At 36.5% G+C, this 22,575-nt stretch overlaps 1 protein-coding gene across 2 annotated transcripts in view; it reads right to left on the bottom strand.

Moving 5' to 3' along the window:
* Window positions 1-22,575, bottom strand: part of NETO2 (neuropilin and tolloid like 2) — a 92,578-nt gene that overhangs the window by 39,792 nt on the left and 30,211 nt on the right. For both annotated transcript variants that reach the window (XM_060185619.1, XM_060185618.1), the window contains exon 7: window positions 3,504-3,732. In XM_060185619.1, coding sequence (XP_060041602.1) covers window positions 3,504-3,732 — 229 coding nt within the window. The remainder of the gene's footprint in view (window positions 1-3,503; window positions 3,733-22,575) is intronic.

The following is a 22,575-nucleotide window of genomic DNA, read 5'->3' as shown; positions in this document are numbered from 1 at the left end:
TGGGCCTTAGTTGGGAGTGAGAGTGTTTTGCAGACACAGCAAGATAAGAAATTGTACCCATGTGTTAACAATTGTATCATAACCTATGATAAAATGATTTTTAAAATTTTTTAAAAATTATCTTTATCTCTTCATTTTCATTCAGCTTTAATGATAGTCCTTAATTTATCAAAGATCAAATATTATGAGGTTGGCTATAAAAGTCAAAACCCCTCAGTGCTTTTAATCCAGTGGCTTATGTAACAGATTGATTAACCACTACCTGTTGTTAATGGTTGATAATTATTAAAATTGAAAGATACAGAAATCAATAAAAATACGATCTTTGAATGACATGGGATTATACTAGAATACTGGTAAGCAAAAGTTTGTAAATACAAAAAGTATAATATGCCATTCTTCATTTAAGTAAAGAGGGGATGTAAACATCTATCAGTTGACTAGTATAACACTATATAGGATGCAGAGTTCTGGTGGTGGAAATTTTGTGGAATTGTACCCCTTTAATCCTATGGTATTTTCAATATTTCCATTTTGTAAATAAATAGAAATGTTTAAAAAAACTATAGCCTGGTATCTCAGGAACAAATTTGATGAGTTGGCAGGAGCAGAGTGCAGAGAATGGGTGAATGGGGCTGTCACAGTAAAGATGAAAGAGGAATATCAATTTGAGTCTGTAATTTTTGTATAGGTCTTTGGGGACAATATCCCATATGCAAATAGGAAAGCAATTTATAGTAAGTATGATGTATGGAGAACACAGGAAGAATTAAATAGTCTCAAATAAACCCAAGTACATTACAAATCATTTACACAATGACAAGAAAGAGAAAAACAACTAAGTATCTGAAAGACAATTTTAACATTAAGATTAAACACAAAATGTACTATACAAACAATGTACTGTCAAGAAATAGAATAGTGACATGGGTTATCAATTCTGAAATTACTTTATGTGTTTACTGACATTGAGAAAATACTTTGTGGATAATTTGAGTCAGTTTTCTTTCTGTAAGATAAAAAGACTTCTGGTAAATATAGTTAGTTCTAGGGTTAAAGTAGGAAAAGTGGTTGAGCTGGTTCATACTGTAATAGTGCTGGTTCATCCTGTTCATTACTGTGACAGAAATAAGAAAGTGATTTTAAAAATAATGGGCACACTGAAAGGACATAGGAGGCAACTTGAGAAACTTATATGGTCAAAGCTCAGACACTGAGTGACAGAATATTAGTGTTATAAAAGCACGCATATAATAAAATAAATACCCATGAACTAATAAATAAATAACTGCATAAGTCAGTGAAGGAATATGAATAGTTCTTTCTCCTGGAATAATTATAACTAATTATAAGTAAAAAGAAAGGTAGATGCATAAAAATATCATTAAGTGAATACTACAGTAATAATTATCATAGGCAGAAACTACTGATACATGTGAAAATTAGTGAGCACAAGGTTATATGAGCCATCTCAGTACAAAACTTATCAAAAAAGGACTCATTAAATTTATAGTGGAGAAGCCTGGCAGACAGCACTTTAAGGAAATAATTGAAGTTAATTTAAAATAAGTTCACATGTGTCCTTACACCTCAGTGGCGACATACACTGAGAAAGGTATAATTTAATTTTTGTGGTATTGTCAGAAATGCAAGCCTCAATTACAGCCATAAGAAAGCATCAGAAAAATCCAAATTGATGAACATTCTATTAAATTATATGTGTTCTTCCAATGTACTAAGGTCATAAGACTGAAGAACTGCTGCAGATACAGGCTAATAAAGACACAAACAGGGCAGGGAAAGAGATAGCATAATGGTTTTGCAAAGAGACTCTCATGCCTGAGACTCCAAAGTCCCAAATTCAATTTCTTGCACCACCATAAGCTATAGTTGATCAGTGCTCTGGTAAAAAAAAAAAAAAAAAAAAAAAAAAAGAAAGAAAGAAAGAAAGAAAAAATACTCCCATATTTGGGAGCTATTCTCTTCCCTGATGCAGCTTTCTGGTCCTTTTTCCAGCTATGACATCATCTCCCCAGACAATAACTAGGATCCACCTGCATATCAGATTTCAGGCCAGGGGAAAAAAAAACAAAAAACACAAAACTAGTATAGCCATAGGCCCTTTGGAATATAACTAAAATATGCCTACTAGCTATCTACAGAATGGAGACCCTCCCCCCAACTCTTCATCTGCATTACTCCAGCCTTTAGGTTCATGATTAGTCAACCATTTGTTTGGCTTTATATGTTAACTCTTTTCAGCCACCAGGTTCCAGATGCTAGCAAGATGCTGACCAGACTTCCCTGAGACAACCCCACCAATGTGTCCTGGAGCTCTGATTCCCCAGAACCCCACCCCACTAGGGAAAGAGAGAGACAGGCTGGGAGTATGGATCGACCTGTCAACGTCCATGTTCAGCGGGGAAGCAATTACAGAAGCCAGACTTTCCACCTTCTGCATCCCACAATGACCTTGGGTCCATATTTCCAGAGGGTTGAAGAATAGGAAAGCTATCAAGGGAGGGCATGGGATACGGAGTTCTGGTGGTAGGAATTGTGTGGAGTTATCCTATTGTCTTTTTCAATGTTTCCTTTTTATAAATAAAATTTAAAAATTGTAAAAAAAAAAAAAAAAGAAAAAGAAAGAGAGAAAAAAAAGAAAAAATACACGAACAACACTTGGCCCAGTGACTAGAGTAGGTCTTGAAAGTATAAGATCTTGAGTTTGATCCCTGGCATTGTATGCAACAAAGTGCTGCTCTGAGGGAGTGCTCTCTCTCTCTGTCTGTCTGTCTCTCTCGTTAGTAAAGCCTTAAACAAAAACAAACAAAAAAACAAAACAAACAAAAAAACATAATACTAACTGCAATGGGGGGGACTGTCGATGAGAGATTTCTGGGAGAATAGTATTTGAATAGGGTCTATAGGTTATTTAATAAGTATTGAATCAATGTGAACTTTCAGTTTTCCTGTGATTCTGTAGATGTTAACATTAGGAAAAGCTGTATATGCAAACAGTGTAATTTTTACAACTACCTACAAGTTTAACATTATTTAAAAAGTTAAAAAAAAAAGCTTATCAAAATTTTTTGCAATTACATTTGGCAAACTAATAATTATTCATTCACCAAGCTGAATTAATATTACTGATAAAATTTTTTTAAAAACTTTTGGGAGTGCCAGAGAGTGAACAAAAGACCTTATATATGTGAGGCACTTTTATCGAGCTAACTTTTGACTTGACAATCAGCTTTAATTTTGAAAATAGTGAAAAGCTTCCACTGTCTGTACTCTACATTATTTGCTTACACTTTATATAGACAACTTACACAGCAATTTACACATAATTTTTTTCACATACTACTCTCACTTAAGAAAAAGCATTCAGACTTAGCTATTTATTTCTACATCCTCTGTGATTTGTAATTTTGCCAAAAGAAGTTACTCAAGAAGTGTACTTTGAACAAATTTAAGAGATATAAATGCTGTAAGAATTTACTTACGCTCCACAAAAGAGGTAAACAGCATTCTAAACCTGCTGAGTCGACTGCCTTCATCTGCCCACATTCGTATCACTGCAACTCCTGTTTTAAGCATCACATCATTGGCTACTGTGCTGCAAAACTTGGCTTTCAGATTTTCAATAGCACTGCTTCCATCATAAACTGCTACAAAGTTTCTCTTGCATTCATTTGAGTGTTCCATTTGATAATCTAGAAACCGCAAGTAAATCTGTGATATTAAAAACAAAGAAAAATGCTGCTTAAAAAAAAGCTACATTAGGGTGGGGGTAGGTACCATAATGGTTATGGTTATGCCAAGAGACTCTAATGCCTGAGGCTCCATAGTACCAGGTTCAATCCCCCACACCACCAGAGCTGAGTAGTGCTCTGGTAAAACAAACAAACCAACAACCCATTAATTCAAATATTCTAGTTTCATTATCCAGTTAATAGAACAGACTCAACTAAATCTTGACACCTGACATAAAAGAAAAAAGAAAACAAAGAAACAGATAAAACAGTTGATAGCTAAGCAGTTAAAGAGACTACCAATCTGTTTCCTTAGTTGTCTTAATGGAACCAAGCACTAAGGAACCTAAAGTTTGTATTTTGTCTATAAAGGATTTTTGCTCCATGAGGCTTAGACATGTTACATATTTTCCTTATCATAAAAATAATCTGAAAAATTAAAAAAATAGACTGTGTCTTATAAAATGTGAAACCTAAGATGGTTCCAGGGAGAGGAATAACTTTGGGGGGATGGGGTGGGAGGAGATACCACAGAACTTTGGTAGAAGAGGTGGTGTCTTGCATCTTCTCAAGTATGAGTAGGAAAAAAGTCCTGAAATCTAAAAATTCTACAAAACATTAAATCACTAATAAAAAATTAAACTAAACTCATGGTACTGATAAATTAGGAAAATAAAAGAATCACAACTATTTTCCTATAACAACTGTAATTGGTACATTTCTTTTTCAGTTGTTGCTTTACATTCCAAAAAGATTAATTATAAGATACATGTATCCTGCTCTTAAAAACTTTTTTTTTACCCCCCCCCCCACTCTTCATCTGCACTATTCCAGCCCTTAGGTACATGACTGGTCAACAATCTGTTTGGCTTTGTATGTTAAATCTCGTCAACCACCAGGTTCCAGATGCTAGCAGGATGCCAACCAGACTTCCCTGGACAGACAACCCCACCAATGTGTCCTGGGGCTCCGCTTCCCCAGAGCCCTGCCCCACTAGGGAAAGAGAGAGACAGGCTGGGAGTATGGATCGACCTGTCAAGGCCCATGTTCAGCAGAGAAGCAGTTACAGAAATCATTGTAATTTTTGTTGTCTCCAAATCACACAATTATTGAACCTAAATACTGCATAAAATCAAACTAGCTAACAGAAGCCATCTGTCATCAGGATATCTAGGCATAAAATTAGATATTTTGGTGGTTCAGAAGTCTAGGTGACTGGTAATAACTATGAAAGAATAAGTCTGTGGAGACTTGATTTCAAATATGGTTTATCAACAACAGGAAGCAATTACAAAAGCCAGACTTTCAACCTTCTGCATCCCACAATGACCTTGGGTCCATAATCTCAGAGGGTTAAGAATAAGAAAGCTATCAGGGGAGGGGATGGGATACAGTGTTCTGGTGGTGGGAATTGTGTGAAGTGGTACCCCTCTTATCTTATGGTTTTGTCAGTGTTTCCTTTTTATAAATAAAAATTTTTTAAAAAGGTGTTTTTTTTTCTTATACATACTTGGTATAGTCATAATCATTCCTTTGGTAACTTACTAGCATTAGTTCTTATTTCCACTGGAATGGAAATAATTCTATTTTTCTATTTATTTATTACTTATTACCTAAGTAATATATTGTTGAGGTTTCTAAAAGAAAGGACCAAAAAATAAAGTATATATAGTAGGAGTGTTTCTTTTCATCTGTTCAGCTCTTCTCCTCACATTTTGATTGGATTATTTCTTGTGAAATTTTGGGAGTTCTCCATATGTTTTGGATGTTAGCCCCCTGTCAATAATATGTTGTATGGTTATTTTATCCAATTCTACAGGATGTATTTTAGTTTTACTGATAGTTTCTTTCACTGTGCATCTTTTCTGTCTGTAACCCCATTTGTTTATTCCCCTTGTTATTAGTGTTGATATGACAGAGTGCTTTTATCAGTGCATTTTATAGCCTATGGATAGTATTAGAATCATTGACCCATTTTGAGTTAAATTTTATGAATGATATGAGATAATGATTCAGTTTTCCCAACACTGTTTATTAAAAAATCTTTCCTTTACTTATTTTATGCTCTTGACTCTCTGTTGTCACTTAACTGTCCATGTGAGGATTTAATTCTATGTTCTCAGTTTTATGCCACTGATGGCTTTATCTATTTAATTTCAATACCAAAGTTTTTAATTACTATAGCTTTGTAGTAAAGCCTAAACTCAGTGAGCACAATGCCTCTAATTTCATTTATTTCTCAGAAAAAAGCCTCATTACCATTTGTCTTATTTCCTTAGAAGATGCCCTTGGAATTTAGGTAGGGATCACATCAATCTGCATAGTGCACTGATAGGATTGTTATTTTATTTAATTTTTTAAAATTTATTTATTGGGGGATTAATGATTTGCACATGACAGCAAAGTACAATTGTTTGCACATGAGGAACATATCCCAGTTTTCCACTTAACAGTTCAACCTCCACTAGGTCCTGTTCATTATGTTCCAGGACATGAACCCTCACCCCCTACGCACCCCCACTCAGAATTAACTGTTAATTCTTCTGCTTCTTGAGCATAGGATCTCTCCCCACTCCCTCATATTTTCTTGTATTTCACTTAACAGAGCTTTACAGTCTTAAATACACAAGTCTTTCATCTCATGTGCTAAATTTATTTCCAGGTAATTCTTTTTCTTAAATTGTTTCACTAGGGAAATGATTTATAAGACAGTTGTCATATGAGCAGTATTTCTTTATCTACCTACAATAAGTGTCTGTATACTACTCTAGTCACATACTTAATCCATTTATTTTTTGTCCCAAGAGTAAACACCAAATGGCACTTACCACTGCAGTGTTAACTTCAAGATGGACTACAGCCCTAACTTTACTCCCCAAATCTGATACAGAATATCTTGTTTTCATTATTTGTTTTGCTTTTATTATTTTTACATTACACTGGTACACTGACTTTGGAAACAAAAGACTTCATTCTATTTACAGCATTTTACTTATTTAATAGTGTTACTATTACAGAATTTACATTTTGTAAGAGAGAGAGAGACAGACCGAGACCACAGCACTGAAGCTTCCTTTAAGGCACTGGGAGTAAGGCCCAAACTTCGGTTGCACACCCAGCAAAGTCACACACTATCCAAGTGAGCAACTTCACCAGACCTAGTGAGTCTTGATTGCTAAAAAAAAACAAAAAATGCCAAATCCTAGAAAATGTAGCCTTAGTACATTTCATTATGTCAATATTGTTCCTGAACTGTTGTTGTGCAGAGATTCATCTGGAACCAATTCATCAAGTTTCATGAATTTGGAGCCGCGTGGTGGCGCACCTGGTTGAGTGTACATGTTGCACTGTGCAAGGACCTGGGTTTGAGCCCCCAGCCCCCAACTGATGGGGGAAAGCTTTGCAAGTGGTGAAGCAGTGCTGCAGGTGTTTCTCTGTCTCTCTCCCTATCTTCCCCTACCCTCTAGATTTCTGGCTGTTTCTATTTAATAAATAAAGATTGTGATAAAAAATTTTTTTAAGTTTCATGAATTTGATTTATATTTTATTTCCATATTGAAAATCAGATTTGCTTCAGCCTCTTGGTATTTATGTACAGTCAAATGAATGTTGGCAATGTGTAGTACTTTTTTCTAAATATACAACAAAAGGGTAAGTAAGTCCTTATCCTCCTTCACTGGGTCCCAACACCCTTTCAACTCCCTCTTGCCTAGCCATCATCCCACCCAGCCCCTCATCTTCACTGGATCCTTGCCTTTGTTGCCATAGACAATACCTAGTCCAAGTTTCACCCAGTCTTTCCTTCTCCACCTATAAGTAATACCACTGTGCCTTAAATCTTTTTGATTTAAAAGAGAAAAATCCACTTGGGATTGAACTAAGTGGAATTTTCTTTCTCTTCTATTTCATTATTTGCCTATATAAATGTCACTGATTTTCAAAGATTCAAATTTTCTAATGTGCCAGCTGTTAATAATAGTTTTTAAAATTTTTTTATTATTTTTATTTATTGGATAGAAACAGCCATAAATTGAGAGGGAAGGAGAAGATAGACATCTGTAACCCTGCTTCACCACTTGCAAAGCTTTTCCCCTGCAGGTGGGGGTCAGGAGCTTGAACCCCGGTCCTTTCTCACTGTAACATGTCGCTCAACCAGGTGTGCCACCACCTGGCCCCTATAATAGTTTCTAATGGAAACTTTAGGGTTTCATGTAGTCCACAAATAGTTTTCTTTCTTTTCTAAGAGCCATTTTCTTTTCTTCTTACTATGGCTTGGTACCTATCATCTACCCCATGTCAGGAGTCCATTCCCGCCCCCCCCCCTTTTCTTCTAAACAAGAGGTGAGAAAGCAATAGAGCAAAGAGAGAAAATGGGAAAAGCAGAAATACTGTAGAGCTGTTCATTTAGCTTGCTCCCAGGTTTTTGTACATGGTAATGTGTGTTCTGCCAGGTGGAATACCTGCTGGCTTTGATCCATTTTCTGCTGCTTACCTAATTAAATGTATGGGCTTTCCAAAACTATGTTTAATAACAGTGGTCAGAGTGGACATTTTGTGCCTCTTTGTAGAGAAAAAAAATGTTTCAACTCACCATTATATTTGTTATCTATTTTCACCTATGGGACTCAATGTGTTGAATCTGGTAAAAGAACTTCTGTACATCAACTGGTTTGATTTTAACCTTTCTATCTGTTGTTGTGATAAATTATACTGATAAGATATTTTTCTATTTTATTATTAGTGATTTACAAAATAACACCAGAATTCTGTGTTCCCATTCCCTCCATTAGAAACTGCAGTGGTTCTCCTAAGGTCACAGGTATGTGTTGACTATTATTTGTGTAATTCTATGCCTATATTTTTCCTTTAATATTTTGTTATTGATAGTTTGTCAGTTTCCTGGTTATCCTGGTATAGTTTGCTTCGGATGTGTGTTTCTGAACTGGAGTTATATATTGCACCAAAGTAAAAGGCTCTGGGGTGGAGTAGGGGGAAGAGTACAGGTCCAAAAAGGACAGAGGACCTAGTGGGGGTTGTTATGTGGAAAACTGAGAAACGTTATGCATGTATTTACTGTCAAATGTAAAACATTAATCCCCCAATAAAGAAATTTTTTTAAAAATTAAGAGTTTCTGGCCTAATATCTAGATCTTTTATCCATTTTGATTTGACCTTGGTGTATGGTGTTAGGTGGTGGTCTAGTTTCACTTTTCTGCGTCTGTCCAATTTTCCCAGCAACATCTATTGAAGAGACATTCTTTATCCCATTGAATGGTTTTGGCCCCACTGTGTGGTTGTATATGTATGAACTTATTTCTGGGATTTTGATCCTGCTCCATTGATCCAAGTGTCCATTTTATTCCAGTACCATGATGCTTTGATTACTATTGTTTTGTAGTATAAACTGAGGTTGGGGAGTGTGATACCTCAATATACATATCAAATTTGTATATATATTTCTCATAAGTGCTTTCTCTATTTAAAAAATTTTTTTGTATTTCCACACGTCTTTAGACAATGCTTCAATTTGCTTAAAAAATGTCATTAGGAAAAAAAAATGCTACTTGCATTTTGATAGGGGTTGCATTGAAACTGTAGGCTGCTTTTGGTAGGATGGCCATTTTAATAATGTTTATTCTTTCAGCCCAGGAACAAAAAAGTTATCAGACTTCTGTGTGTTGTCTTCTCTAACTTAGCAATGTCCTATACTTTTAATTGTAAAGGTCCTTCGCCTCCGTGAGACTCACCCCAAGGTATTTTATCTTTTGGGTTCAATTAGAAATGGGATTGAGTCTTTTATTTCCTTTCCTGGTTCCTTGTTTGTATACAGAAATGCCATAGAATTCTGTGTATTGGTTTTGTATCCTGCTAACTCTACTGAATTTATTATTTCCAGTAGTTTTTTTGGTGGAGACTTTGGGGTTCTCTAGGTATAATATCATGTCATCAGTTGAAGTGGTGTATTAAATTTCTTTACTGCATTGTTGTTGCTATTTCCAGCTTTGTCAATAAGGGTTTTTTTTTTTTTTAGGTCTGTTGGTTCATTTGGTGCGAATGTTAAGGCATAATCATCTTGTCTGATTTCTAATCAGTATGTTGGCCCCTGACTCAATACCTGTCATGTCTGATATAACTATGACTCCTTCCCTTTTTGGATTACCATTTGCCTTTATAACTGTTGTGTGTAATCTTTATTTAATTCTATGTTTATCACTGGAGATCAGATGGATCTCATATAGATAGCAGGGGACTAAATTTTGTACTTTGGTCCATGCTGCCAATTTGTGACTTCTTATGGGTGAGTTGAGGTCACTGGTGTAGACTGCGAATTACTGATATAAAATAATTTACTACCATTTGCCTGGGTATCTTGCTGCTTCTGAGAGGGATTTCTTTACTGTTTAGAAAAGTGTCTTTAGTTTTCACTTTACTGATATGTTCTGAAGAGCTTTTTACCTCACCTTCAAATCTGAGGTAGGCAAAATATTCTGTTAGAGATGTTTTCCACCCAACACATTACTTTGTCCTCACAAAGACTTCATTGCTTCAGGCTGACTTCTTCAGAGACAAAAACAGAAAAAGATCCCACAGCACTAATTTTTCCTCCAATGTGTCTGCCTAACATTTTTTGGGTTGTCAAAAGGTCATATTCTCTCCATATTTTATTTATTGCCACCAGGATTACTGCTGTAGCATGGTGCCACCACTCCCAGCAGCCATTCCCCACGCGAAACCTCCATTTTATTTGACAAGACAGAGAGAAACTGAGAGAAGAGGGGCAAGCAGAGAGGGAGAGACACTGCAAATCTGCTTCACCACTCCTGAAAGTTTCCCTCCTGCAGGTGGAGAGCTGGGGCTTGAACCTCAGTAATAATGTGTGTGCTCATCCAAGTGTATCAGTATACAGCCCCCTGATGTTTTTGTTTTTTAATGGTCACTTTTTTAAAGAACAAAGATCAAAGAATGACATATTGCCTATTTTGTTTGATAACCTCTTGCCATCTTTTGGAGAGCTTCATAACTTCTCCTTCATAGAAGGACCTGCCCTTACTGGTGAAAAACTGAACAAGGTGCTGATTTTACAGTTTCATCTGAACTGAATATTATGCCATGTAAGAAGATTTGAAGAGAATGAAACAAGTGTAAGTCTGATGGCACAAGGTCAGGTGAATATGGTGCATATAGCAACACATCCTATCCAAGGTTTTGTGTTGTTGTGATGGAGCACAACTTTTTTAAAACTAATGAGCTCCAGATGTTTCTGATGATAAATTTGTTCACACTGTCCAGCTGCCAGTAGTACACATTTGAATTGTTTGGTTCTTTGGTAGGAGTTCAGAAAACAGAACATCTTTAAAATACTGTATTAGTTGAGTGCATAACCTTCCTCTGAAGACTGCCTTCAATGTTGTTTTGAGTCAGATCATCATGTTGGACCAAGGTCACTTGTACAGTAGTGTTGTAAACAATACAGTTTTAAAAAATTATCTTTATTTATTGAATAGAGACAGCCAGAAGTAAAGAGGGAAGGAGGTGAGAGGGAGACAGAGAGACACCTGCAGCCCTGCTTCATCACTCACAAAGCTTTCCCCTAGGTTTCTTGCACATTTAACATGTGTGCTCAAATGGTGTGCTACCGCCTAGCCCCAACAATCCACTTCTCATCACCAATTATCAGTCCCTTCAAAAAAGGTTCATTTTCCTCACATTTAATGAGCATATCACTGATGTAACATTAAATGAACTTCTTTGAGTTCATAAGGAACCCAAATGTCAAGCTTGCTAACATATCCCAGCTTCTTCACATGGCTGTAAATACTTGAATGACAAATTATCAGTGTTTCTGCAGTATCTTCTGTCGTGTACCATGGGTTTGACTCCATCACTGCCTTTATTTTGCTGTCATCAACTTTGGTGGGTCTCCCTGAACAAGATAAAAATCACCAAGATGGAATTTTGTGAACCATCATTAGCACTGACAATCTTGTACAGTGTTGTGACTGTAAACTTTATACAACTTTTGACAAGCTTGACGTGCATTCTCCCTTTTATGGAAGTAAAAGAGTAAAATATGGTGAAAATGCAGTTTGAGCTTCTATCTTCAACTTGTAAAATCTCCAAAACTCAACCAAATAAGTCAATTTTTTAAAAAAATGAAGCTAGTAGAACTGTCATCTGTCAAATGACATCACAATAAAGTAGATGTGAATGACTACAGTACTTCCAAAAATGAACTGTTGCAAAAATGCATCATGACTTTCCCAACAATCCAGTATCATATCCATCTCTTCTTTTATTAAGAGATCTGCTGAATGTCTTATCAAGTTTCTCTTATATGTAACCCTTTGCTTTCTCTTGCTACTTCCTGAATCAGTTGTCATTTTAATCATGACATGTCTGAGTATATGTCTGGGTCTATTTCGTTGGAACTCTGAGCTTCTCTTTCTGGAACAGCTAAGACACTAATAACACTCTTCAGTTGCTCCACATGTTTCTTCATTTTTTGTTTTTGTCTTTTTTTTTGTTTTTGTTTGGGGGGTTATTTCATCCTTGAAAACACAGATTTGATCTGGCTTCTAATCATTCTATCAGTCTTTTTTAATTGTTTTTACTTATTGGGTAGAGACAGCCAGAAATCGAGAAGGTAAGGCACTGTTTCACCACTCACAAAACTTTCCCCCTGCAGGTGGGGACTAGGAGCTTGAGCCTGGGTCCTTGTGCATTTGTAACACATTTGCGGAACCAGGTGTGCCACCACCCAGCCCAAAAATTATCAGTCGAGTTATTATTATTATTATTATTATTTTTTGGTGCTTCTAATCACTCTACGGGTTCTAGCTACTGTATTCTTTAGCTTTATGATTTTGTTTAGATTTTTCTCATACTTTTTCTATCCTTGTTAAAGTTCTCTTCCACTAGTATTTTAGTGAGCACCATTACGATTGCTACTTTGAAGTAATTTTCAAGTAGCTTAAATACCTCTGTTATAGTTGGGAGGATATTTCTCACAGTTTTGTTTTGATCCATCAATGCAAATGAATGCCTCATTCCTTTTTATGTCTTCTGCTTCATAAGACTGTGAATCAGAAATCTGGGTATCAATGAGTATTCACAGTTGTGAGTTCTTGCTAGTACCCTACACTCATCATCATAGTAGGCTTGGTCCTTTCATTGCAAGTGACTGGTGGCATCTGTAATCCAAGATCAAGCAGATGGTAAGAGTGAACAGCAGCCTATAGACTGCCATGGCTGCATGCCTGGATAGCAGCTAGGGAATCTGTAGTGGTATGTCTGGGCTGCTGGTAGTCAAGTATGGATTTGTGGTGACTGGATCGTCTGCCACTGAGTAAGAGCTCATGATACATACCTATGGTTATAACACTTTGTCCTACAGCAAATGAACAGGGTTGCCATTATTCTGTCATTGCTGACATTAGCCAGGTCAAGGAACCAGGTCATGTCAAGCAATATGTTAAGTAAAACTCTTTCACAAATGTAGTCATGTGAAGGTGACTGCATTTAAGAACATTTCTATCATTTCTTCAAAATTCACCATATTTCTCCTTTGTAGTAAAAAACTAATCTTTAATCAGAATTTCTGGCAATAAATAATCTGTTTGCTGTCTTAAAACTTCACTTTTAGAACATAGTATAAAAATCTATCACACAGTTATATGCGTCTGGAATCTTATTTAGTATGATACATTTGAGTTTTTCATCTTATTATTATTATTTTATTCTTTGGTACTTTTGTTTCATATTTCCTAACTTCTTGTGAGGTTACTGAAGCTTTATTAGGAATTTATTTGTGATTTTTATGTTTTTTAGTCTGTTACATAGATATTTTTGTGGTTGCTATAGATATTCTATGTGTTACTTATCTCAAATTACTGTTAGAATTTTTACCAGTTTGAAATGTAAAAATAGTACTTTATTTACATTCTTTAATAATATAATCATCTTAAATATTTATTTTACACATATTAAACATCACATACATATGTCAATAGTTTGCCCCTTTTATAGCTGAGGAACATTTAAACTATTTCCAGATCTTTGCACTAGAGAATAAAACTGTTTCAAGAAACTACATACTCTGTGTTACTGAATCAAATGGCAACTTTTTAGTAAACTAATTCTCTTATATATTTTTTAAAGCTTTATAATTTTGTTGCAAGTTAGTAGGTAGTCAGTTGCTTAATACAGTTCCCAGTAATTGCTACTATTAGCTATTTAATTTTAGTTTTCCCAATGAACATATAGTCCTGTCATTATAGCTTTAACCTGCATTTTTATGACTAAAACTTCCTTAGTGAAGAGCCAATTAAAAATTGCTGCCTACTTGTTAATATTTTTATTAGTGATGAACAAAATTATAAGACAATAGGGGTATAACACCACACTATTCCCACCAGAGTTCTTTGCTCCCATCCCCTCTAGTGGAAACTGCAATTAATTCTCCCAAGGTCACAGATATGGGTTGACAATATAGCTCATTCAGTCTATATTTCCCTCCCTCCCTACCTATATATTTTTGCCCATTTTTATTCATTTCTACACTCCTGCCTTCACTTATTTATTTTTTTGCCTCCAGGGTTATTGCTGAGGCGCGGTGCCTGCACCATGAATCCACTGCTCCTTGGAGGCTATTTTTTCCCCTTTTGTTGCCTTTGTTGTTTTAGCCTTGTTGTGGTTATTATTATTGTTGATGATGTCGTTGTTGGATAGGACAGAGAGAAATGGAGAGAGGAGGGGAGATAGAGAGGGAGAGAAAGATAGACACGTGCAGACCTGCTTCACCGCCTGTGAAGCGACGCCCCTGTAGGTGGGGAGCCCAGGGCTGGAACCCGGATCCTTATGCCGGTTCTTGCGCTCTGCGCCATGTGCGCTCAACCAGCTGCGCTACCACCCCACCCCTCCCTTCACTTATTTTAATTTTTTAAAATAATTATTTATTTCCTTTTGTTGCCCTTGTTGTTTCACCATTGTAGTTATTATTGTTGTTATTGATGTTGTCATTGTTGGATAGGCCAGAGAGAAATGGATAGAGGGGGAGACAGAGAGAGGGATAGACACCTGCATACCTGCTTCCCCACCTGTGAAGCGACCCCCCCTTCAGATGGAGAGCCGGGGGCTCGAACCAGGATCCCTATGCCAGTCCCTGCGCTTTGCGCCAAGTGCGCTTAACTCGCTGTGCTACCAGCGGACTCCCCTTCACTTACTTTTTAAGCCACACCTACACCTATTGTCCTTCCTTTTTCTTCTTCCCTTTCAGATAAATGAAATAGTGCCTGATTTCTTCTGGTGTTTTTGTGATTTTCTTCTCTTTCAGTGATGATATAAAAACAAAGATTCCTGGTAGCAAATGTTTCTGGTCTCAGTAGAATTGGAGTTCAGAGTCCTCCGGTCATATTCCCCTAACTTTTTCCCTATATGTGGGTCTTCTGTCTCTTTTTTTTTAATAAAAAAGGAAACATTGACAAAACCATAGGATAAGAGGGGTACAACTCCACACAATTCCCACCACCAGATATCCGTATCCCATCCCCTCTCCTGATAGCTTTCCTATTCTTTAACCCTCTGGGAGGACCCAAGGTCACTGTGAGATGCAGAAGGTGGAAGGTCCACCTTCTGTAATTGTTTCCCTGCTAAACATGGGCGTTGACAGGTGGATCCATACTTCCAGCCTGCCTCTCTCTTTCCCTAGTAGGGTGGGGCTCTTGGGAAGCAAAGCTCTTCTGTCTCTTTTTAAACTGAGTTACTTTTCTTGTTTTTGAGCTCTGGACTAAATAAGTTTTTGACAAATGATGTGAAAAAAATTTTCCCCCTGTGGATAACTTTTTTTAAAAAAATATTTATTCATTTTCCTTTTTTGTTGTCCTTGTTTTTTTTTTTTTGTAGTTATTGTTGTTGTTATTGATGTCATCGTTGTTGGATAGAACAGAGAGAAATGGAGAGAGGAGGGGAAGATACAGAGGAGAGAAAGATAGACACCTGCAGACTTGCTTCACCGCCTGTGAAGCAACTTCCCTGCAGGTGGGGAGCCCGGATCTTGAACCGGGATTCTTGTGCTGGTCCTTGTGCTTGGCGCCACGTGCACTTAACCCGCTGTGCTACTGCCCAACTCCCTGTGGATAATTTTTAACACAATAGCTGTTTTCACAGAGAAAAGGTTTCAATGTCAGAGAATTGAAATTTGTAAATTTTTCTTTTATGAATCCTCTTTTGATGCACCATAGTATTCTGTGCTTAAAGTCGAAGATTCTCTCATAACCTTACCTCTCCAGAGTCCTACTCCACTAGGGAAAGGAAGATATAGGCTTTGGGGGGGGGGGGGTGTCTGGATTGACCTGCCAATGCCCATACCCAGCAGAGAAGCAATTACAGAAGCCAGAAATTCTGCCTTCTGCATCCCAAAAAGAATTTTGGTACATACTCCCATCGTGGGAGAAATGACAGAAGGAAGACAAACTGAATGCTCTGAACTGCAACTCTATCAGGACCTAGAGAGAGAAGAGGAAAAGGGTAGGGGCATTCAGAAGTAGTAATAGGTGTAGGTGTGACTTAAAAAGGAAGAGAAGGAGGGCTGTGCGGTAGCACAGCAAGTTAAGCGCACATGGCGTGAAGCACAAGAACTAGCATAAGGATCCTGGTTTGAGCCCCTGGCTCCCCACCTGCAGGGGGGTGGCTTCACAAGAGGTGAAGCAGGTCTGAAGGTGTGTATCGTTCTCTTGCCTTCTCTGTCTTCTGCTCTTCTCTCAATTTCTGTCCTATCCAACAATAGCAACAAAAGATACAGAATGGAAAAAGTGGCCTCCAGACTGATAGTGCAGGCACCGAGCCCCAGTGATAACACTGGAGGCAAAAAAAAAAAAAAAAAAAAAAAAAACACCACGATGGGATCATGGAAAAATGAGCAGATATACATAAATATAGAGATAGTTATAGAAATAATAGTCAACCCATATCTGTGACTTTGGGAGAAATGCTGTATTTTCTAATGGAAAGAATAGGGATACAGAGCTTTGCTGGTGGGAATGGTGTGGAATCATGCCCCTATTATCTTATAATTTTGTAAATCAATATTAAGCCACTAATAAAATTAAATTTTTTAAAAAAATTGGTCATACTCCTAGAGGCGGAGAAACGGTAGGGGAAGATGATCACAGGGCTCTGAGCTCCAATTCTATCAAGAACTGGAGAGGAGGAAACAGGAAGGATATGTGGAATTAGCAATAGGTGTAGTTGTGAGAAAAGAAGGGAAGTCAGGACCATGGGAAAAAAAAGGGGGGGGCAAACATATATAAATATAGTTACAGAAATAATAATAAACCCATAATTGTGATCTTAAGAGAACTACTACAATTTCCAATGGTGAGAATGGGAACACAGAACTCTGGTGGTGGGAATCGTGTATAATTATACCCATTATCTCATAATTTTGCAAATCAATATTGTCACTAATAAAATAAAAATTTCTCCTCTATTTCCTGCTTAAATTTTCATATTATTATTACTATATTTAGGATCTGTTTTGAGTTAGATTTTGTATATAGGATAAGCTTAGATGAAGGTTCTTCTTCACTTTCTTCTTTCCTTCCTGTGTTTTTGTTTCTTCCATATATGGGTAGCCAAATGTTTCAGCACAATTTCATGAAGACAACTCTCTTCCCATTGAATTGGAGCATTTTTTCATGTGTTTCTCAGCCTTTTGGATCTCTTCTATGGTGAATATTCTACCTATGTCCTCCCCCCATTTTTGGATGGGGTTACTGGTTTTCTTGTTGAGTTTGGCAAGCTCTTTTTATATTTTGGTTATTAAACTCTTGTCTGATGTATGGCATATAAAGATATTCTCCCATTCTGTGAGAAGTCTCTTGGTTTGGCTAGTAGTTTCTTTAGCTGTGCAGAAGCTTTTCAATTTGATGTAGTCCCATAAGTTTATGCTTGCCTTAGTCTTCTTTGTAATTGGATTCGTTTCATTGAAGATGTCTTTAAAAATTATGTGGAAGAGAGTTCTGCCAATATTTTTCACTAAGTTATCTGATAGTTTCTGGTCTAACATCCAAGTCCTTGACCCACTTGGAATTTACTTTTATATTTGGTGAGATGTAGTGGTTCAGTTTCATTCTTTTGCAGGTTTCAACCCATTTTTTTCCAATACCATGTGCTGAAGAGACTCTGCTTTCCCCATTTAATAGTCTGGGCACCTTTGTCAAACATTGTCCATAGGTGTGGGGGTTTTACTTCCAGGCTCTCAATTCTATTCCACCTGGACAAAAGATCTTTATGGGTAGCAGAAGATGGAAGGTCTGGTTGCTGTAATTGCTTCTCCATTGGACATGAGCATTGGCAGTTCAATCTAGAACCCTAGCTTGTTCCTTCCTAGTCTATTTTAGATATATCAAGGGGGTCCATGACTTCATTAATTTTTTAACTGAGCTTAACAGCTAACATGCAAGTGTGCTAGAAGTATTGTCTGGGAAGATGGTGTCAGAGTTAAGGATAGGAATAGAAAGAGCAGAGAGAAGCTCCCAAATATGGGGAAAATATATAAATACCATTAACTGTAAATCCCATCAATCTGACCTAGGGCTCATGTCTATTTGTATTTAGCACAAGAGCCTGTGTAACTCTGAATCCCTGTAGGTCTGAGCTCACATCCCAGGGTCATGGCTAGGAACATTCTAGGCTACACTCATTTCAGGACCAGTCTTCCTTGAGTGGCAGAGTATGTTGATCCAGCCTCCCTTTGGAAAGTGGAGCAGTCCACACCACTGTTGTTCTACACTGAGGGCAAGGTCCTGTAGAGGCCCATAAGAGGGTCCATGATGCTATTCCTGATGGAGACGACCAGTGATCGTAGAGAGAAGGATCTGTTAGAGGTCTAGGACCTTCATATCTATATGGGAATCCAAGAATTCCCTGATGAGGTCCCTGGATAATGTGGTGGAATGGCATCATTTTTTAAAAGCTAGTCTGAATTGTGCTGCTTATAAATGTAGGTGTACATATATCTCTTTAGATAGGTATTTTTGTTTCCCTTAGGTAAATCCCCAGGAGAGTTGCCAGGTCATAGAGTAGATCCATTTCTAGTTTTCTAAGAAGTCTTCAGACTTTAAGCATTTCTCTAAAGTCAGTGACTTTGAGCATTGTTTCATGTGTCTGTTGGCTGTTTCTCTGGTAAAGATTCTGTCCATGCCATCTCATTTTCTAACGTGTTTATTTTGGATAGAGACAGAAAAACGAAGAGACAAGGACGAAGTGGTGGGAATGGAGTGAGAGGAAGAGAGTGAAGGAAGGAAGAAGAAACACTAGTACCTTGTGAAGCTTCTCCCCTGCAAATGGGGACTGTAGGCTTGACTCTGGTCTGTGAGCATAATGTTTGTGCTCTGCTAGGTGAGCTACCATTTGACCCTTTGTTGTTGTAGTTGCTGTTTTTTGAATTCTTTACATATTTTGGTTATTAGCCTTTTATCTGACATATGTTGTGTATGCTGTATAAAGATCTTCTCCCATTCTGTTTTGGTGATAGTTCTCTGTTACGCAGAAGTTATTCAGTTGGATGTAGTCCCATTGGTTTATTTTTTGTTCTCTGTTGTTGGACCCAAGTCTTTGAAGACTTTCCAAAGCACAGATTGTGTAGTGTTCTGCCAATGTTTTCTTCTATGTATTTGATATTTTTTTTGGTCTAATGTTCATGCCTTTGATCCACCTGGAGTTAACTTTTTGCATGGTGAGATGTGGCAGTCCAGTTTCATCTGTATGCAGACAATCCAATTTTTCCAATACAATTTGTTGAAGAAACTCTCCTCCATTTAGTGTTTTGGGATCACTTGTCAAAAATTAGATGTCCATAGGTTCATAGGTCTTTATTTCTGGGCTTTCAATACTATTCTAATGGCCTGTGTGTCTATTTTGGTTCCAGGAACAGAAGGTTTTGATTACAGTAGCTCTGTAGTAAACTTTGAGGTAAAAAAAATGTGATACTCCGGTAAGTATGTATGTCTACATGGGTAAATTCCATTTTCATTTGTCTAATAGTATTTTTTTAATTATTTGTTACTAATCTTTGTTACAAGATTGTAAGATTATAACTTACACACCATGTCTAAAAAGTATTTTTTAATTTTTCATTAGTGATTTAATAATGATTAACAAGACTGTAAGATAACAGGAGTACAATTCCATACAGTTCTCATGACCAAAATTCTATCTCCCATCCCCTCCATTGGAAGCTTTTGTCTTCTTTATCCTGCTGGGAGTATGAGCCAAAATTCTTTATGGGGTGCAGTAGGTGGAAGGTATAGCTTCTGTAAATGCTTCTCCATTGAACATGGGTGTCGACAAGTCAATCCATACCCCCAGCCTATTTCTATCTTTCCCTAGTGGGGTAGGGCTCTGGAGAGATGAGGTTCCGGGATATTAAAAGTATTTTTTGATTTCTCAATTTACTGGCCCTTTAGTAACATATTGTTTAATCATCACAATTTTATGTGGTTTCTAGTTTTCTTCTTGCAATTGGCTTCAGTTTTATACCACAGTGGATGGAAAATATGCTTATAAGACTTCAGTCTTTATAAATTTAAGAAGAATATATATTTTGTTGCTTTTGGGTGAAACTTTATACGTATCTGTATCTGTTAAATCCATCTATTTGATGGTGTCATTTAAAACTAATGAAGTTTCCTTACTGATGTTCTGCTTGGTTGATCTACTGATGAATATGAAATATAAATGTGTCCTGCCATTACTGTATTGTTATTTATTTCTCTTTTTAGTTTTGTTTATATTTGCTTTATAAATGTAATTGCTTTTCTATTGACACAGTTTAGGTACAAAATTAACTCTGTTAATAAGATTTACTCAAAAATTTAAGTAACATATTTAATTTTGCTGATTTTCTTCTAGTATGTACATATATAAACACATATGCATATTGTTCACAGATTGTGAAAATTTTCAAATATCAAAACCAAATAAAATAGTATCATAAACACATGTGCTCATTTCCATAACTTTATATAATTATAAACTCAATCTTGTTTTATCTACACTATTTCATGTTATTTTAGACAAATTCAAGTATAAATACTTCAACATGTATTACTGATGACCACATGAAAAAAATAACCTTAAGCAGCTGTGTTTCTCTCCAATCTAAATACTATTATCAAAACAAATGATGAATACCAAATACTGGCGCTCAAATTCCAAATGCCTTTCTTTAATGTCATTAGCTCCACTACTTTTAGCTTGTGTAAACACTTAAGTATATTTTATAGTTACATTTCTTTAATCTGTCACTTATTAATTTGCCATTTATTGAAGAAGCATTTTGTTCAACAGATCTACTTCATAGTTAAGTTTTAACAGCTTTTAATCACCGACAGTTGTTTAGGGAAGTTTCCATACCTACTATTACTTATCTTTTATTTCTAGATCAATCTTGTCAGAGACATGCCTGAAGTATTGTTTTACCAGGGGCCAACTCAAATTTTATTGATTCCTTCTGTAACTTTTCCATTTCAAGTATTTATGCTTTCTTATAAATAATTGCTTACTTTTTAATTTTAAATTTATTATTAGAATACTACTACTTTTAAAAATTCTTGTGGTCACCCTTTTAACTTCTTGGTTTTATCCACAGCTCTTTGCACTTAAATCTTACCCTTTTTCTACAGGAGACATCTCTGGTCCAAAGTTCCCCTAAACTTTTTCAGCAATTCCCTCACATATTTATTACTGAGATTTAAATGTGCTCAAATTTCCATCCTGATTTCTTCTGTGACATATGTATTACTAATTGCTATGTTTTAAATTTTATTTTGTCCTCATTCTTGATTAACTGTTTAGTTGGATATGAAACTTTAGATCGTCAGCCCCTCCACCTCCCCCAATACCCAGCACTTTAAAGACACTATTCTGGGGGAGTCGGGCGGTAGCGCAGCAGGTTAAGCGCACGTGGTGCAAAGCACAAGGACCAGTGTAAGGATCCCGGTTTGAGCCCCCAGCTCCCCACCTGCAGGGGGGTTGCTTCACAGGCAGTGAAGCAAGTCTGCAGGTGTCTGTCTTTCTCTCCCCCCTCTGTCTTCCCCTCCTCTCTCCATTTCTCTCTGTCCTATTCAACAATGATGACATCAATTACAATAATAAAAAACAAGGGCAACAAAAGGGAAAATAAATAAATTTTTAAAAAGACACTATTCTGGTCTCTTCTGGAGTTTATTTTGCTACTTATGACTTTGATGTATCAATCTATCAGATAATCTCCTCTCTCTTTCTCTCTCTTTTGAGAAAAATGAGGCAGATTTCCACAACTGTGTTGCTCAAAGTAACTGTGTTTCAATTAATTTTTTCCCTTGCTTTGAGATATACTGTGTCATGTTTTTTTTCATTTGACAATTCTTGAAACTTTTCTATTAATCATTTTTAAACAGAGTAAAAAGAGACTGAAAAGCCACTCTGGCACAAAAAAGCCAGAAGAAATTAGAGGCCTAACACAAGGAGACTCTGTACTCTATATACTACCCATTTCCCTGGTTTCTTGAAATTTTTCTCTAGAAATGCCATTCCTTTCTAGAATCATACTCCATGAAATTTCCACAAATCAGATTTTTTTTTTACTAGTATTAATTTCTATTCATTTGTCTATTTTAAAGGTATGCCTGGTTATTTTCTTTCTCATCTTTTTGATTCCTTCTTATAGAATATTTAGAATACCTAAATTCTGAGTGATCTTGAAAACTTATTGCTGTTTTTCTGTTAACTCTGACTTACGATATTTTAGTGCTTTCTAGTTTGGGGTTGTGAGCTCACTTTT

Source organism: Erinaceus europaeus, chromosome 2, assembly GCF_950295315.1.
Source record: "Erinaceus europaeus chromosome 2, mEriEur2.1, whole genome shotgun sequence".
Taxonomy (NCBI): domain Eukaryota; kingdom Metazoa; phylum Chordata; class Mammalia; order Eulipotyphla; family Erinaceidae; genus Erinaceus; species Erinaceus europaeus.
Note: the sequence above shows the minus strand (reverse complement) of the source record. Positions and strands in the feature narration are given on the sequence as shown.